Here is a 19662-nt window from a genome sequence, read left to right on the forward strand (position 1 = left end):
GGATGAGCGAGTTTGGTGTGGAGGAACTTGACTGGCCTGCACAGAGTCCTGACCTCAACCCGATAGAACACCTTTGGGATGAATTAGAGCGGAGACTGTGAGCCAGGCCTTCTCACCAACATCACTGCCTGACCTCACAAATGCGCTTCTAGAAGAATGGTCAAAAATTCCCATAAACACACTCCTAAACCTTGTGGAAAGTCTTCCCAGAAGAGTTGAAGCTGTTATAGCTGCAAAGGGTGGGCCAACTCCATATTAAACCCTACGGATTAAGAATGGGATGTCATTAAAGTTCATGTGCCCGTTAAGGCAGGCGTCCCAAAACTTTTGGCAACATAGTGTATTTACTGAGATAAATGACAGACTTTGTGATTTGATAAATCACACAAAGCCATATTGCAAATTAAATTTTATTTAAATTTTTATGACTAGGGCTGCATGATTTTAAGTAATCATGCAGCCCTAGTCATTCACATGCATGCAGTTAATATTCATCTATGAAGATATCTATGTATCCTTTATCATTGTTTATCATTGCTCGTAACAGGCAGAACCTGTGTTATCATAAGCAGTAAATCAACGCTGACACCAAAGTCATGAAAACATGGGTAAAAAGGTCATCAACCAGATATGAGAGAGCTTTGCCACACTGTCTAAATTAACCCACCATATATGAAAATCCATGTCTAGTCTTTTGTCTTACCAATGAAGTTTCTGCAACGGTGGTGCTCCTCAGCTTGTTTCCAGTTCTTGGGGAAGCTGACCAGAACCGCATTGTGGCGGAGGCCACCTAAACCTCCAGCTTGTATCAGATGTGAGGTGGCGTCCCGCAGGTTAGAAGAGATCACTACCTGACTGAATCCCTTCACCTTCTCAATCTCCATCAGCTTCCTTAGGGACTGAGAGAGATGGAGGTTATTAGTGTCTCATGGATCATTGCCTCTTTTTGGCTTGAGTTGTGTGTGTGTGCATACTTGGTCTGCTTTCTGTGCCTGTGGTTGGTTGTTTAAGTAGGTGCCCTCCACACACGCTCCCACGATGGTAAGGCCTTTGCCTGCTTTCAGCTGATTGGTCAGCGACAGCAGTCGAGGTTGCTCTACATTCTGCTCTCCATCCAAGCCCATAAGAACCAGAATCTGGGGCCTGGAATATTTTTAACATTTTGAATTATGATGAACATTTTAATTCATTCTCAATATTTTGGAAGAATGTAGTTTGACATGTGACAACCATATACTTGTTCACAGGAACAACTTGTTTGTTGTGTTCACAGGCATATTAGTGATCCATCACTAACCTCCAGTTTTTAGTGTGAGGAGGACCTTCCTCCAGCCTCATCAGAGCATAGCGGGCGGCACTCAGAGAGATGCCACGTATCCCATCGCCCCACTCTTTCTCTGCCCTAAAAAGACGGAACACACAACCATATTGGATTTTGTGATGGGGCTTAAAAATTTTATTGATCAATTCCAAATTTTTAGTTTAGTTTGTGTGGATCAGGCAGTTTCAAACTAGTGTTGTAAATTATAACTTTACAAGATTATATATTACATATTTAACATGATAATTTGGTGATATTACTGTTGTATTTAGTGTTTTAAAGAAACAAAATGTCAGAAAAGATGAGATTACAATTTTTTATTCTTTTGATATCACTAGTTTCTAAAAGAAATAAAAAATAAAGGTGTATACATTTAATATTATTAAATAGATATTGCTGTCAACCTAATCAAATTATAGTACTGTTCAAAAGTTTGGGTCTATATATATATATATATATATATATATATATATATATATATATATATATATATATATATATATATATATATATATACATACACACATTTTATAATATAGATATTTTTTAAAGTAATCAATACTTTCATTTAGCAAGGACATTAAATTTATCAAAAGTGACTGTAAAGACATGTTACAAATTTCTGTTACAAAAAAATGCTGTTTTTTAAACTTTTTATTCATCAATTGATCCTAAAATATATATTTTACAAAGATATTAAGCTGATATCAACATTGATAGTAATTAGAAATGTTTCTTGAGCAGCAAATCAGCATATTAGAATGGTTTCTGAAGGATCATGTGACACTGAAGACTGGAGTAATGCTGAAAAAAATTACATTTTAAAATATATTCAAATAGAAAACATTAATAATTGTAATAATATTTCAAAATATTACTGTTTTTACTGTTTAAAAAAAACTTTGTTGAGCATTAAAAAAAAAAAAAATCTTACCAACCCCAAACTTTCAAACATTATTGTAAATACTCTGCAGATAATATTTTAATCATTTACTTTAGCTTTAGTACATCATAAAAGAGAATATAAAATCAAATATTTGAATTCTGGAAACATGCTATCTTTATAATAGTTAATATTTATCTCAAATTGTACAAAAGAGTCTTTATACAGCATATCAACATAAAATTCTACCATTATATTTTAGGAAGAGAGTCTTTTGTAAGTGGATCATCTTATTCGGGAGGCCAAGGGTTAAAACCCTCTGGATTAGGTAAGAATCATTAATCCGTGTCTTCCACTAATAATTTTCTAAAACTATCTATATACATTTACTGTGAATAATTACTTGGCCACATTCGTCAAGTCTTTAAATAAATCCTCTAGCAAAAAAACAAAAAACTGTACAGACAAAAATGCCTTTTCTGCCAAGAGTGAGATTGATCTAGGTTGTGTGAAAATCATTAGGTTTTTTCCTTTTTTTGTTGAGTCGCTTCCCCCTGAGGCTCATTTAGGTTCGCTTACCCGCAGAATTCGATGTACTTGTAGATGCAGCCGGCGATCCCCATGGCAACAATGGCGTAGTACCAGGAGCACAGGAACATCAGGGTGAGACACAAGCTCATGCCCAAGAGTGACAAAGCCCTGGAGAAAGATCATAGTCTGTCTCATGCTCATTTGTCCAGTTAGCAATTGCTCACAGTTACATAATTTTGGTGTCAGGCAGCTGTGTTTATTCTAATTATGATAACCGCCACAGGTGAGTGTATTCTTAGTGGTGGAAGAAAGATTTAATTATGTGGTGTGATGTCTGTAGCCTTCACTTTAACATTAAAGGTTACAAAAGACTACACTTTTAACTTTCATCCACTCAAACCAAAGATACTTTCCATCACTGACGCAAACCTAAGGGAGCAGGAGTATGTGTGTGTGTGTGTTTGTGCATGTGTAATTATGTACCAGTGGTAGAACTTAAAGCGTGGCCTCCAGTTCGGGGTCCTGAGGAGAGTCTGCAGTGCACAGGCCAGGTTTACAAACATGTAGCACATGAGAAAGAACCTGTGGGAGGAAACAGAGCCAGACTTTATCAGTATATGTAATATTGAGGAAATACTTCCCCTTGGAAGTTTTTATGCTTTGTTTTGCAGCAATGAACCACTATTTATTTACTTATTTACATACAATATATTTTATGTCAAACTGAAAACAAATGAGCTTTTATTAGAGTTACTGAACACAAATGAATAATTTGCATAAGTATTAAGTATTTAGTCAGCATTAGATTTTTTACATTTTAAACAATATTTATATTATTATTTTAAAATAATAATATAATTAAAGAAAATATTATTATTATAAATAATATTTTTTACCATATTTTATTGATATTCAGAAGAGGAAAAAAAGAAAAGAAAAAGGAACAAGAACAAGAACAGAAGAGAAGAAAAAAAAATGAAAGCACAAACAGGGTACAATATAGTATGCACTGTACAGGCACCACACTAGTAACACAAAAAGCCATAAAAATGGTACAATGTTACAATGCATATGCACTGACATTAATTGACAATCACTAATTAGCCCATTTTTAACAAACATAAATAAGTTTAACCAAGCTGGAGGCCACCCAAGGGAATCCAAGAGAATGTGGAAAAACCTTGTCATAAAGGTGCAGTAAGCGATTTCTGAGAAACGCTGTGGAAATGGATCAGTCTAAAGCCCGGAACACACCAAGCTGGCGGTCGGCCGTCAAGCAGTTTTTGTTCGTCGGCCGACTAAGTTTTCTCAGTGTGTTCCGCACCATTGACTGAAGTTGGTCCTCGTCGTTTTTTTTTAGCCGATTCTACATGTTGAATCGCCGTCGGAGCTTGTCGATTAGTCTGATCAATCTGATTGGCTGTTCAGCTATTGCCACCTACTGGTACGGAAAGGCATTACTTCTTATACAGGCACAGAACCGACGTGCTACTTGGTTGTCGGGTGATGAATGTTGGTTTGGTGTGTCAGGACAACTTTGGACCCTGACGCTGCCGATGTGAGCCAACCCCGCAGTCTGCTTTAGTTGCCACTAGTTCGCCGGCTTGGTGTGTTCCGGGCTTAAAGGGTTAGTTCACCCAAAAATGAAAATTCTGTCATTTATTACTCACCCTCATGCCGTTCCACACCTGTAAGACCTTTGTTAATCTTTGGAACACAAATTAAGATATTTTAGTTGAAATCTGATGGCTCTGTGAGGCCTCCATAGGGAGCAATGACATTTCCTCTCTCAAGATCCATAAAGGTACTAAAAACATATTTAAATCGGTTCATGTGAGTACAGTGGTTCAATATTAATATTATAAAGCGACAAGAATATTTTTGGAGTGCCAAAAAAACAAAACAAAATAACGACTTATTTAGTGATGGCCGATTTCAAAACACTGCTTCAGGAAGCATCGGAGCACAAATGAATCAGTGTATCGAATCATGATTCGGATCGCGTGTCAAACTGCCAACGGCTGAAATCACGTGACTTTGGCGCTCCGAACAGCAGATTCGATACACTGATTCATTTGTGCTCTGAATCTTCCTGAAGCAGTGTTTTGAAATCGGCCATCACTAAATAAGTTGTTATTTTGTTTTTTTGGCGCTCCAAAAATATTCTCGTTGCTTTATAATATTAATATTGAACCACTATACTCACATGAACCGATATAAATATGTTTTAGTACCTTTATGGATCTTGAGAGAGGAAGTGTCATTGCTTCCTATGGAGGCCTCACGGAGCCATCGGATTTCAACTAAAATATCTTAATTTGTGTTCTGAAGATTAACTAAGGTCTTACGGGTGTGGAACGGCATGAGGGTGAGTAATAAATGACAGAATTTTCATTTTTGGGTGAACTAACCCTTTAAGCACCACAACACACTTGTAGCTAATCAGCAGTAGAGGGTCTCTCTCGATATTTATACAGGTTTGGAACTACTTGAAGGTGAGTAAATGATGACAGAATTTTCATTTTTGGGTGAACTATCCCTTTAACATTAGAAAAACTTTCCAGCACTGGAGAGACCTGAAAATGGGAAGGCCTGAAAATAGATGCTGAGGCTGGGTTGTTTCTTTTCCGTATGTGAGTAACATTGATTTTGCTGTTTCACAGAACCAAGATATGCTGTTGTTGTAATGTTAGTTATAGTAACAGGACAGTTTTAACTAAGTATCATTGTTTGTCTGGAGTTGGTGTGCTGCTGGTGACTAACAACAAATTCTTGATTGTATATACTCTTGTGTAGTGTATATTCACTTTATGTTATTCCTTTTCGTTCGTTCTTCATCTTCGCTTTTTTTGTTAAAAAAAATGTTTTTTTTAAAACATTATTTTTCTTTGCTTCAGCTATGATAAAGAGACATCCACTCCTGCATCGTGCATTGTGGGGGCGGAGCAATGAAGGGAGGGGTGTGTTTGTTTGGGATGATTTCAAATATCAACAGTGCTTCTCAGAAATCACATACTGCACCTTTAAGGAAACTGTTAGCTGGGACTGCTAGTGAGATCTCTCACTACTCATTATGAGAGAGCTCAGTCGTTCCATGGATATAATTTTAACATTTTCCCTGTACAAATGACTCACAGTAGGAGGCTTGGTCTTGATCCACTCAAGTAAAACACATCTTCTTGCAACTAAAAGAAGCTTATGTAATAGTTTTTGGTATGTATTTGTTAGTGGAGTTCCATCTGAGATATTCAATAAAACAAATCCAGCACCATTTTTATCTCCCCATTAAAAATCTTACATAACTCTTTTGTTATTTTCCCCCAAAATGTATATTAAGGGACATTGCCACACACAATGAGAGTAAGATTCCACCTTTTTACATTTGACACATCGACATTGTATAGTTTATATTATTTAGAAACTGAGGTATACATTGAAGCCTGTGAAGAATCCTGTATTGAAGTTTTGTGAGTCTTTTTTTTCCCCAGAGACTCAATTTTCCAATTTAAAAATATTTTTAAAAATATTTTAAAATAATATATATTATTTTAAAATATTATTATATAAAATATTTATTTATTATATTAAATTAAAATATATATTAACATTTATTTATATAAAATAATCTAATTACAGAAAATAATATTTTTAAATAATATATAATAAAACAAGTAAAATAAGGTCTGTGGTAAACCAACGCTATCTCACGAGGTCTACGTATTTTACAAGGTGGCTAATTCGTACAAATTCGTACGATTTGTCTAAACCCCAGTGACGGGTAGGTTTAGGGGCAGGGATAAGGGTAGGTAATTTGTACGAATTCATACGAATTTGACAACTCATAAAATATGTAGGATTTAGCTAAAAACGTATGAATTCGTAAGAGCGAGGTTGTGCGAATTTATACGAATTAGGCACCTCGTAAAATATGTACGAATTGCTGTGAGATCGGGTTGGTTAAACATAACTTGATGATACTTGAACATTTTGCTCTACAACATTAACTGCACACAACGTCAAGTTATGTTGACCACATAAAAACCCATTCGAAAATCTCGAGAGAACCACTGGAGAATTATTCTTCTGGGTTTTGGTGACTTCCCTGTAGCACTCTATTGAAGACCAAGCTTTTGGAAAATAGGCTATTCAGCATAATGAAGAAGTTTTATTATAGCAATAGTGAGTGGAAACTGGTTATAGCTGTTCTTTCTCTGGGAATCATAAAGAATAATGTGCGCTGTGTGCATTTGGGTAGTTGCTTACATAGACAGAATGGGTGCGACTGCATCCAGGGAGGCGATGAGGATGCCAATCTCACAGATGCAGGCCGTCAGGAGGAGAGCCCATGTAGGTTCACCGTTAGCTTTGCCATGACCAAACACCTGTAAAATGAAGAAATACCACTTAGTATGATCAAGTATCGAAGCATCAACAGAGAGATAATCAGAGGGCAAACATATACATGTACCCTGAGGAAGGGAATGATGCCATCACGGGAGATAGCTTGAAGGAGGCGGGGCGCTCCTGTCAAACTCTGAAGCCCCGCCCCACAGGTGGAGAAGAAGGAGCCAAACACAATGACCCAGGGCGAGGGCCATGCCAGGGTGCCAATAACCAAGTTACCGTTGACGCCTTCTCCAAATCTGTGTTTTGAACAGTGTTGAATAGTGTTAAACTGAAATAAGGCTGAAATAAAATATAACAATTTAATATAATTTTTAAATATTTATAAATATAAAATGAATAAATATAAATTTAGATATAAAAGTTAAGCTTAAAAAACTTAAAAGAAAATTAGAAATTAACAGAAATAAAATAAAGTTTGTTGAAATACTAAAATTACTAAAACTAAAGAACACATTATAGCTAAACAGAAATATTTAAAGACTAATAAACATGACAAAAGTACATAAATAACTTCAACTAAAATTAAATTTAAAATATTTTACTTTTAAAAAAAGTATTTATGTGGAAATTATTTTAATAAATTAAAATAAAAGCTTATTTAAAATATTAATAAATACTATAGCAGTATATAAATAATACTAAACACTGGTTTAAAAATAAATAAATAAAAAATATTTTTTAATGTGGAATTATTTTAATTAATTAAATTGAGCTGAATTGTAATGATTATTTTGAAATTGGAGGCTATACTGAATCCAACATAAACCAAAAGTAGAACTAGTATTATTATGGTTAAAAGTATTAACAAAAACTATAATACTACTATATCAGTCATGCTAAAATAACCCTAAGTAGAACAACAGACTCACTTGTCCCTCAAAACGACTCCATCCACACAGGCTCCGAACAGAACCACACTGGACATGTCTGCGAGAGCAAAAATTTAGGAGAATGACACAAAGCTCCTATTTCAGCTATTTTACCACAGATGAAAAACATCAAGTCTTATCATTTTATCATTGTTGTTGGATATCCAATTACACTGTATCTTGCATATTTCAAGATGTGCAGTTCTACACTGTATGAAAGTCATGGGTCATTTATTTAAGCAAAGCCGTAAAGGATACAGATAAAGGAGGTGGTTGTGATGGCCAGGATGGTACCAATAGGGATGGACTTCTGAGCATCCTGCAGGTCACCAGAGCGGTTGGAACCAGCCATGATACCTGCGACACATACACACATATTATATCTGGAAGCTCTGGTCAGTTATTGCTCAGATTGAAGGTAACAAATGTCATAAGAACAAAAAACATCAAACTTTATAGAAAATAGAAGAAAAAAATCATTTGAATTGGATTATATAACAATCTTGTTTTTAATTGTTAGTCATTTAATTTTAATTTTATTTTTTCTTTATCCAATGAAAACGATTTTTAAGTAATAATTAAAAACAAAAATATTGATTCATAAGTCCGATTCAAATTAATGTGACTATACATGTAAAATATGGCAATAATAAAGTATACACACAGACAAAAAAGTAAACTAGACATTTCTATTAATAATTTCCCTAGTAGGTAGTTATTGAACTGTTGTACTGACCTGTGACAGAAGGGAAGTAGATCCCAACCAGCAGGGTGAAGAAGCTGGTGATGTCAGCCAGGACATATCGGTTAGCGTTGGTTAGTGGGGCCTCGGGGTCGAGTGCTGCCGATATACCTCGTTTCTCTATGAAAGAATTTTTCTCCGCAAACATGCTGAAAAGGTTTTCTGTGAAGAAGAAAAAAGATTCACAATTCTCCATGTATTTTCAAAACAAAATTACATCAAATACAGAATCAGTACATTTTTTGAATATCAAAGCTAAGCAATAACATTATTGGTATACTCAAGCATTTCAAATATTGCAATGAGTTTCGAAATTTGTAAAATAGTACAGCCATTTTTTCAACATCAATCACATAACATTTCAAATAATGTGAATCTGTGTTGAAACAAGTTTGATTAAACCATCAAAATATGAGAAAAATATTTTAAATATCAGGGAAGAACAAAACACTAGACATAGTGAAGGGGTGGATTCTGGAATCCACTGCCGCTTCAATATATATCTTTTAAGTTATTAATCAACATTTATATTTCTGTTAAAATATTTGAATGACTTCTTCAATGTATGTTAAAGCGTCTATTTTCCTCTGTACCTCTCACTAAGAGAAAAGAACATGTTATCAGTATGTTTTGGGGAAAGTTTGCTGCTCAGAGCAGAGCTCAGATCAACTTCAGCCTTGAAGAAGCTGTGAATCATGTGTATCTGTGTATGTGCGCTAAGAGTTTTGTGCAGGTCCCTTTGTACTGGACAACTGGCATTCTGCTTGAGACCAGCAGACGCCACATCATGACCCCAAAAGGACATCCGGTACCTAAATCCAGGGTCCCCCTCGTCATCACCGCGACGAAGGGAGATATGCTTCTTACTATCTGTCCATGTGTGGAAAATTTCTAATCTTGTCTATTTTTCTTAGCCAATCAGAATCATTCAACCTGAAGTAATGACGTAGTTAGTTGATTCTGTTAGAGTATAATTGTTGTGGAAATGTGAATGTACGCAGAGCGGCCTACGAACTCCTTGTGAGACATGAAGCTGGCTTCTGCTGATGAAACTACAAACTATTCTTCATTAAATTTTTCTTCAATTTATTATTTTTTTTAAACTTTGACTCCGGGTCTTTATTCAACATATCTGGTAACAAGGGTCCCTAACAATAGTTAAGGTATTTATATGACAAAATTATTTGGCAAAAAAGGCACTATCCAAAAATACTATACAAAAATACACTATCGTTCAAAAGTTTGGAGTCATTACGCTTTTTTTTTTTTGTGTGTGTGTGTGTGTTTTTGAAAAAAAATTCTTATGCTAACCAAGGCTGCAATTATTTGATCAAAAATACTGTCATTAGAGTACAGCAAATAATAGATAGTTCACCCAAAAAATTAAAATTCTGTCATGAATTACTCACCTTCATGTCGTTCCAAACACATAAGACTTTTATTCATCTTTGGAACACAAATGAAGTTCTTTTTGATGAAATCTGAGAGCTTTCTGTCCGTCTATGCAACTGACACTTTGATGCTTCAAAAAGTTCATAAAGAGATTGTAAAACTAATCCATATGAATTGAGTGGTTTAGTCCAAATTGTCTGAAGAGACTTGATCACTTTATATGATGAACATATGGGGCCCTATTTTAACGATCTAAACGCAAAGTGTAAAGCACACGGCGCAGGTGCACTCAGGGCGTGTCCAAATCCACTTTTGCTATTTTAACGACGGAAAAACGGTCCGTGCGCCGGGGCGCATTTTTGAAATGGGTTGTCCCTATTCTCTTAATGAGTAATGGGCGTAACGTTCAATAAACCAATCAGAGAGTCATCTCCCATTCCCTTTAAGAGCGAGATGCGGATTGCTATTTACATGGTGTACACGCGATGAGTCAGTTAATATATATGTGTGTGTATTGGCACGATTGTTCAATTAATTAGCCAATTTCGTTCATCGTTATAAGTAGTAATAGGCTGAATTGAAAATAGGTAGCCTAATTCTAATACACGCAATGACTATTCATCATTATATTTTTATATTTATGTAGCCTACACAATAATATTCTTTTACACTGTAATCCTTTTGTTTTAATATTTGGCATGTTTGTGTGATGCGCATCCCTGTGTGTAATAAGCAAAGTCAACACGCACTGTGGACGCGCCCAGAAGCGCAGTTTCTACCAACGCGCTCTAACAACAAAATATTGCGCCATTGACTTTAGACTTTAGACTAGGTTTGAGTTGGTCTATGGCGCAGTCTATTTTCAGCTCCTTAAAATAGCAGTGCGCCAGCAATGCGCCTGAACACACCTCTTTTTTAGACCAGCACGCCCATGGGCGCACTAACTGGCGCAAATGCATTTACTAATTTAAGGACGTGGCGCTGAACGGGAAAACGCGAACGGCGCCGGACGCAAACTAGCAAACACACTTGCGCTGCGCCTTGCGTCGCATTGCGCCGGGTGTATTATAGGGCCCATTGAATTTAGGCTTATATTCACATATAAACATTCATCAACTCACACATCAGTCGTGGTAAACGGAAGCTCAAGCATGTTTGCTTGATGTGCGAGAACCAATGAGGTTCATTCTCGTGTGTTACACAGCACGTTTGAGCTTCCAGAAGAGGTTTGCTCTTGTGCCTCAAGCAGGTTCTGTTGAGCTTCTGTTTATGTTCACTGATATGTGAATAAAAGCCAAAATTTAATCTGTTTATCATATAAAGCGATCGAAAGCGCAAGAAAATTTGGACTAAACTGCTCGATTCATATGGATTCGTTTTATGATCTCTTTATGAACTTTTTGAAGCGTCAAAGTGTCAGTTGTGTAGTTTACTATGAAGGGAAAGAAAGCTCTCAGATTTCATCAAAAATATCTTCAATTGTGCTCCAAATATTAACAGTTTTACAGATTTGGAACGGCATGAGGGTGAGTAATTAATGACAGAATTTTTATTTTTGGGTGAACTAACCCTTTAAATTATTATTTATTTGAAATAATATTAAAGTATCAATGTCTGTAAGTCTTGAGGGTTTCTAACCTGCCAGGATGCCACTGGTGACTCCAGGGATTCCCTGGATCTGACTAACATTGTTGTTGTTGAAGTAATCATCGCAGGTAGCGTTCAGGAACTCAGAGTCACAGAAGGATCTCCAGAGCCTGGTGGTGACAGTGACATTTCCCTGCTCTATGGTCTTGGCACAAATGTCAAACCCCTTTGACAGAAGAGTTCGGTTCCCGAGCACACACACCCTAAACAGGATAAGGTCTGTATGAATATGGGCGCTCCTGAAATGTATTCTGTACCCTAAAGGAACATTCTGAATTCAAAAGCTTCTACTTACGGAAATTCAGGTGGATCAAAAGATGTCTTGATGACCCCAGCGTAGACGGCGAGAATGGAGAGGATGACGCAGGCGAGGAACACAAGGGCCAACTTATTGACGTACTTCACACCGACAAAAACAACTAAAGACATCAAGGAGAGCACGATGGTACCGTACACACGCATGTTATTCAACAACGCTGCCTCGGCCTCTGATCCCTCCAGACCCTCCATCTTAAATATGGCAGCTGGTGGAACAATGTAGATCTACAAAGAAGAGAAAGAAGAAAAAAAAATAGTCAAGAAAGATTCCACTGGTTTATATTGTGTAAAAATGCACGAGTTCTGAATATAATCATATTCATATTTAAAATTAATTCAAAACCTACAGTTCTGTTCATAAGTTTACATACCCCTTTCAGAATATGCAATATTAATTTTAACAAAATTAGAGGGATCACAAAAATTGGATGTTCATTTTTTTAATACTGTCCTGGATAAGCAGTTTCACGGCTGGTGTAAACTTTTGAACAGGATGATAATATGCAAATTTTTCTTATTTTGTTTAAAGATTTTTTTTCATTTAGCACTGCCCTTCAGAAGCTAAATGTGATATTTACATGTTTCACAGATGACAAAATAAGTACAATTCACTCCGATCATCCAGTTTCCAAAAGTTTACACCCCCCGGCCGTATTAATAAATGTGACTTGACCTGACGTATGAGCAAAACTGTATTCAGACTATAAATTAAAAAAGAAAAAAAAAAATGTAAAAAAGAGATGCTAAATAATGTAAATGTGTAATAAAAAATTTGGGTTTGATTGGTTAAATTAATGTCAGATTAAGCGAAAACCAATGAAAATGTACCAGCAGGATTTCGATGCAGCCCAGGATGTACATGGCCCCGGCGAAAGTGGTGCCCAGGTAGAAACATATACCAACGGCCCCGCCAAACTCCGGCCCCAGTGAACGAGAAATCATGTAGTATGAACCTCCAGCTATAAGGACACAAACAAAATTTGTCATTAATCATGTACATCTAAAAAGTTAAATAGAAAAGCATTTTACACCATCATCATACTTTTCTCCTGGTGAAATGTCAATTCGACACAAGTGACACATCTACAGGCTATTGGTATTTTAAATAAACACAGAGACAGACATGCATCCACATAAGGGAAACACACAGTTATGAGTCCGAAGCTGATCTCAGCACAGTTGGGAGCTGTACTGCGCACTGCAGCTAACTGCCCATGAAGAACAACAGGACAGCCGTCCTCTGGGCATCTGCACACATACACAAACACCGGGAATTCAGCTCACCTGGCACAACTCCATTGGTGGCAATAGCACTCATTGAGATGGCAGTCAGCATAGTCTGTAAATAGAGTAAATAAAGATCAATACAGAGGGGACAGTGAGTGACAAAGACAAGAGGCCTCCAGTGAGTCGTGAAAGAAAAATGTATTTATTAGAAAATAAACAATGAGCACTTTAAGAAGCTATGCAGTTGAGGGGGATTTTTGACTGGTTTAGTCGATTCATCAGTTGTAGGGGGGAAATAATTTAGTCCCTTGCCCCATGAATTGAAGTGACGGCCTTGCATAAAGAATTACAGAACTGCATTCTGTAATTATGTTGCACCATTAACGGTGATGTGTCATTTTTTGGATGCTAATTAAAAGCTTTACAATGAGGTTTCATTTGTTAACATTAGTTAACTTCATTATTTAACATGAACTAACAATGAACAATTCTTGTACAGCATTTAATAACCTTTGTTCTAGAGTGGTGCCAGGATGATGTCAAAATCCAGGAGACTAATTCGCCAGTGTGTAGCAAATTAGCTATAACTTATAATTATAAATATTTGAGTTAATCGAATTAACTTGATGTAGCTGAATTAATATTACATTCAATTAATCTGTTCGGCCAGTGAACACTTAGTATTGATCGTCTATCAACTCTCCAGAAAAGATATTTTCCATGGCCACAGAAAAATAACGCTTGCTTAGCATGTAGCTGTGATAGTAATTGTTATCACTGACATTGGTTTATAGGCAGAATTTATAGGCAGGCAGAAGTTTTATTTAACTAAACCAAGAACACATCCCTAGACTAAACACACACAGACATACAAATCATGCATACACAGGAAATGAGAGAGTGGAAATGAAATTAAACCGTAGCATAACAGGGGAATGAAGCTACGAAAAGAGTAATTTAACGACCTGGAAGAACCATCAGTTTCTCAATATAAAGCACCTTTGTTAACCAAGGGGTTAACAACTTCAAATATATGATACTTGCAAATGCCTTAGCTGTTGAGGAGCGTCCGGATATGTAGTCTCGGGAGAAATTCTTGATGGTTTGATCTGATGGTGTTGAAGTTATAATCAATATATTCTGCATTGAACTAAGAAATGATGATGAACTTGATCTGTTAATGTGACCCTGTTGTCGAGGAAGTTGCGTATAGCCTGAAGGTGAGTTGACCAGCAATCAGTAGAATCAGCAAGAACAATGAATTAGTGGCCAGGTTTTCCATTTCTATGGACCGAATGTATGATTATTGTGGCCTGTACATTTCTGATCAGGCACTATCTCCAAAGTGTCTTTGAAATGTATGTGGGCAGCAAATGGTGGTAGTTCTCAGTGGGGGGGCCAGACATTACGGTGTCTGCATGTTGTGAATATTGATTTTACAATCGTCTATTACACACAAAACGTAAGTATCAACAACTTAAGTTTACCACAGAATTATTTCACTCAGAAATTGAAAAAACCCATTATAAAAACCCATAGGAAAATCTTGAGGGAACCACTGGTGAATTAGTCTTCCAGGTTTTGACATCATCCCTGCTGCACTCTATTACATGGCTCTCTGAAATGCTTGATTCTGATTGGTCAGCACCATTGTCAGTAGAAATGCTATATTGATGACCGCTTATCCAGTTATTTTAGGTCAGTACTTCTTTCGTGTCTCTTGTTTCACACCGCAGACGCACTCTGTCTCGTTTCATTCAGACATTCAATAAAAACAGAAGACTATTAATAGTAGGCCTATAATAATGTTGGCAAAGTGTTTGTCTTGCTGCTAGAACAATATGTACACTTTAATAGATTATAAGATAAAAGATAAAAACAGCTAATTCTCAAATCAATATTTAATGCCCTCGTCATTATTTATGGGGTGGAAAGCTGTGTAATAAGTAATATGACTGTACATTATATCTTTAAATGCCATCTTGTTTGAACTTGTTCGTTCTTTGAAATAGAAAACTTTTGTAACAATGTAAATATAGTTCCTGTCACTTTTGATCAATTTAATGCATCCTTGCTGAATAAAAGCATTCATTTCTTTCAAACTTTTAAACGGAAGTATACTTGAGCACATTTGACACTCATGTGACTTGTATAATATTCGATGGACTCAAATTCTAAAATAGGAAGCTAGAAAATGATTAATTTGAAACTATTTACTGCCAACGTAGCCAAGACTGAAACAAACCTTGTGAATATGACTAGTGAGTGTGGGTTGACAGAATTATTCTGCGAGTGTGAGCGTATCTGCTGGGGTTTGGCAGGGTCAAAAGGGCATGATAGGGGATTTATGGTTGTAGAATCTAAAGGGACAGCTTTCAGCTTTTTTATATCAAACAATATTAAAACAGATATGACAGGAGGGGAGAGAGCTCAGAGAGGGACAGCACTGCACATTCACTTACATAATACTGCTCAAACTCTCTATGAAACAGAATAGCGCAGCAAATATTCACTAATGTGTGACACGATCACACACAAAATGCATGCAAACACGCAAGCCACCAGAATCACCAGCAGCAGAGCGGCTTGTCCTTAACTGGCAGCTCTGAAATCAAACACCTCACGTAAGCATTTACATTTACATTCTTGGCGGAAATTCCGTCTGGCATGCTCACATACCGATTTACCAAAGTGACTTACAACAAAGCGATTGTATAACTGTAAGCAATCTTCAGTTAAAGGTGCAGAGGGGTAAAAGGAAACCTTAAGCTCTCAAGAGGGAGTCTCTGGGGGTCTTGCTGCATAATGGTAATAAAACATTCTTCTTTCGAGGTCTGAAGAGATTTTTCTGTTGGTGTAGATGCTATTAAGTGCATTCAGATATGAAGGATAGAGAGGCTATCTGTGGAGTATTAACGTTTGAGCTTGGTGTAACGGAGTCTTGCAGCGTCTGTGCATGTGAAGACTGACCGTGGAGCAACACATGAATACGATGGCGAAGGTTCCCAGGACGCCTCCAACGCCCACCAGCCAGGTCATCCTGAGGAAAAGGATCACCCCCAGGATGTTCTGCATACATGGCAGGTACACGCCCATTATCGTGCCCATACGTGGAGCCTGTCAATCAAACAATCAACCAATCAATAATCAGGACACAATGTAAATCTATTGACTGGTACATGCTGCTCAATATAATTCACAGACGGCATAATTAAAAGGCCATTTTGTGTGCTTGTCAATCAACATCCACCCAATAATTAGGTACATCCATTAACATACACGTGACTGAAGTTCATGAAATTTTTATACCATGATTATTTGCCAGCACTGACTAGTTAAAGCTGTAATTGATGTTTGCAGTGCAATATTTGACCTGAAGGGTAAAAATTATGGACATTTTCATCAGTTACAGCTTGTTAAATCTAGAATTCTGCCTGTTTTAAATCAGACGCAGAGATAAAGTGTGGTAAGATTACATTTGCATGAATTATAGCACTTATAATTAATAATGATAATTATTGAGAGAGTAAGAGCAGAGTGTGTGTGTGTGAATTACCTGCTTCTGTTAAACGTCAAAATCAGCTATGTTACCCACTCGTTGCTGAGAAATATAATGTATATAAGCTATATTATTATTAAAAGATATAGGGCAGCGTTGATAAGTTTCTGTGCTCCTGAATGTTTCTGTGTGTGCAAGTGTGTGTGTGTGTGTTTCAATGAAAGCAGCGCATTAATATAGAACATTGGAACTATCTGTGCATTAAACACCTTTAATGCACACCTTCCAGCGAATCAGAATAGAGTATTCAGAAAGACTATGGTATAAAGCACAATACAGATTCAAAGCATTAAACAGGAAAATAATAGAATCATTGATGCAACTTTCATCAAATATTCACAAATTCAGCCGTAAAGCAGCTCTAAAAAGATAATAGTGTCGTTATTCAGCTCAAGTCTGTTTAGTGATGATTCAATTTAGTTTAATAACAATGTTAATGTTGCAAAATTCGTCAATTATGAAACAAATTTGATTCTGCTATAAAGCAGCTCTACAGAAGATAGAAGTGTCATCATCCAGCTCAATTCAATTTAGGTATGTACTCATCTAAAATAAGGTTCAGTAGTGATTTGGCAGTCTGTAGAGATACTGGAAGGCTTTTTATGACCTGCACAGTTTTCTTGCGCGCCTCCTCGTTGTTTTCTGCCTCCTCATGCTCTTTACTGCCTTGCGTCAGGTTGGAGTAGTTGGCGAGGCTGCTCAGCAGAGAAGATACCATAGGACTAGTGTCCATCTCCTCCTACAAAACACACACATAGAAACAAAGGTGAACCTACATTCATACTGTATTGTAACCCTTTGAAACACTCCTTAACAAAGCTGCACTACCTCAAACAGAGCCATGTTTTTCCCATCATACTGCTGGCTTTTCTCTACGTCACTGGTGCTGCTGTTAATAAAGGGGCTGCTCTCCTTGGATGTTGCATCTCCTGTGAACATACATGAATTAAACATTGGTGTTTATTATCATCTGCGATAGAGTACATTGACAGTGGTCACAAAAAGTATTTGGACACTTAAAAATATTGAAGTTTTGAGATTTTTTAAAAGAAATTAATACTTTTATTCAGCAAGGATGCATAAATTGTTACAAAAGATTTCTTTCCAATAAATGTGATTCTTTTGAACTTTCTATTCTTCAAAGATTCCTGAAAAAAAATGATCATGATTTCCACAAAAATATTAAGCAGCATAATTTTCAACATGGATAATAATAAGAAATTATTGTGTTTCATCAAAATCAACATCAAGTAAAAGCAACAATCCATTTGCAATTTGTCAGACATTGCTCCCACTGGATCTGCTTACATATAAGACAAACGTCATAACATTAGCATATAATACTAAAGAACAATGTTGTAGTGGTATCATCAGATTTACGCCATAAGCATATTTGGTTTAAAATGTTCTCTGTCCTCTGTAAGAGTGCTTTGCCTCACAGTATTTTGCAGAATGTCTTTTCACATCTCAAACTAAGTGCTGTGTACAGTAGGTTAACATGGGGGTTAGATGTTCTTTTCTTTCAGATGGACAAGAAGTTGTAACGATCACTATAATTTTATAGTAAATTGTATAGCATTTTGAAGTAAAAAGATAAAATTAGACCCTTGGGGTAAGAAGACCTAAGACCAACCCGCTAATTTGATCTTTTTTACTTTAAAATAAAAACTATAACCTTTACTCCACAAATCTAAAAACATTGATGTGTCCACAGATCCCTCATTAACAAATAGACAAAAAAAAAACTTTGATATTCAACATAATACAATGTCATAGATCACTATTTTCCAGAGACACAAAATTAGACCAATTACCCTCAAAACTGTTTTTGCTTACTAAATCTCACATACTGTATGTTGATATTCAGATGAATTGACAACATTAAAAATAGCATAGTCATTCATCAAGTGCTGAGATGCAATTTTGTGCTAACTATAGTCAAGAGAAAAAAATGAAGGTGGTGGTGGGGGGGGTCCATCTTGCCCCAGGGGGCATCTTACCCCATGTTACTATACAACTATTCCGAGTAGTTACAACTTCTTGTCCATCTGAAAGAAAAGAACAGGAAGCGGGTGGATAAATGCAACTGTAAAGAAAAACAGCAGTGCATCAACATGGAGCACTCCTTGAGTATCTGTGTGTGTGTGTGGGTGAGGAATTCCAGGATTTCTACATACTCTTCCATAGCAACAACCCGGTTCTGAGCCTATTTTTACACTACCGCTTTCAGCTGCACATTCTTTATCACAGGAACCTTTGATCGGTTAAATCTGAAGTAGCGCAACATACACCCTCACAGGTTCAGAATGCTGTTGTGTCCTATAAATACGTCATGCTTCATTAATTGTGTGTATTTCTAAATTGTAGTGCGTATTGTAATTTCTTTAGTATGCTGTCACCTTCCCTGCCTTCTCTAACATAATTATATGTGGGAGAATGCTCATTAAATGGCCAAGGGAATCCTGCCTCTTAGCTTGCCCGGTTTAATCTGATGTATTAGTTTAATTAATCAAGCTTCCTGCTTCGTACATTTTAATTTTCACAGCATTTGCCTGCTTATTGACCTGCGACCCTATGACCTTTAAACACACAATTCATCACCTTGTAATTTCATCTGTCACCACTAAATCAATACACCACCAAAGCCTTGCGCTTTCTACAGTTTAAAATACAAGGACATACACACACACACACAAACCAATTATGCAACACATTGATAGTCTTGCGTAATTTAACAGTTTTCAAACAGTTTTATACCAAGCAGAA

The 19662-nt window shown here is 36.5% G+C and overlaps 1 protein-coding gene across 11 annotated transcripts in view; it reads right to left on the reverse strand.

Moving 5' to 3' along the window:
* Positions 1-19662, reverse strand: part of slc12a5b (solute carrier family 12 member 5b) — a 113024-nt gene that overhangs the window by 23465 nt on the left and 69897 nt on the right. For all 11 annotated transcript variants that reach the window (XM_048210603.1, XM_048210601.1, XM_048210600.1 and 8 more), the window contains 17 exons: positions 17725-17825; positions 17504-17635; positions 16308-16454; positions 13395-13449; positions 12939-13069; positions 12088-12335; positions 11784-11995; positions 8748-8915; positions 8270-8368; positions 8012-8069; positions 7204-7378; positions 6999-7117; positions 3219-3317; positions 2784-2903; positions 1298-1402; positions 975-1143; positions 704-899 (listed from right to left, as the gene is read on the reverse strand). In XM_048210603.1, coding sequence (XP_048066560.1) covers positions 704-899; positions 975-1143; positions 1298-1402; positions 2784-2903; positions 3219-3317; positions 6999-7117; positions 7204-7378; positions 8012-8069; positions 8270-8368; positions 8748-8915; positions 11784-11995; positions 12088-12335; positions 12939-13069; positions 13395-13449; positions 16308-16454; positions 17504-17635; positions 17725-17825 — 2334 coding nt within the window. The remainder of the gene's footprint in view (positions 1-703; positions 900-974; positions 1144-1297; positions 1403-2783; positions 2904-3218; positions 3318-6998; positions 7118-7203; positions 7379-8011; positions 8070-8269; positions 8369-8747; positions 8916-11783; positions 11996-12087; positions 12336-12938; positions 13070-13394; positions 13450-16307; positions 16455-17503; positions 17636-17724; positions 17826-19662) is intronic.

Source organism: Megalobrama amblycephala, linkage group LG12, assembly GCF_018812025.1.
Source record: "Megalobrama amblycephala isolate DHTTF-2021 linkage group LG12, ASM1881202v1, whole genome shotgun sequence".
Classification (NCBI taxonomy): domain Eukaryota; kingdom Metazoa; phylum Chordata; class Actinopteri; order Cypriniformes; family Xenocyprididae; genus Megalobrama; species Megalobrama amblycephala.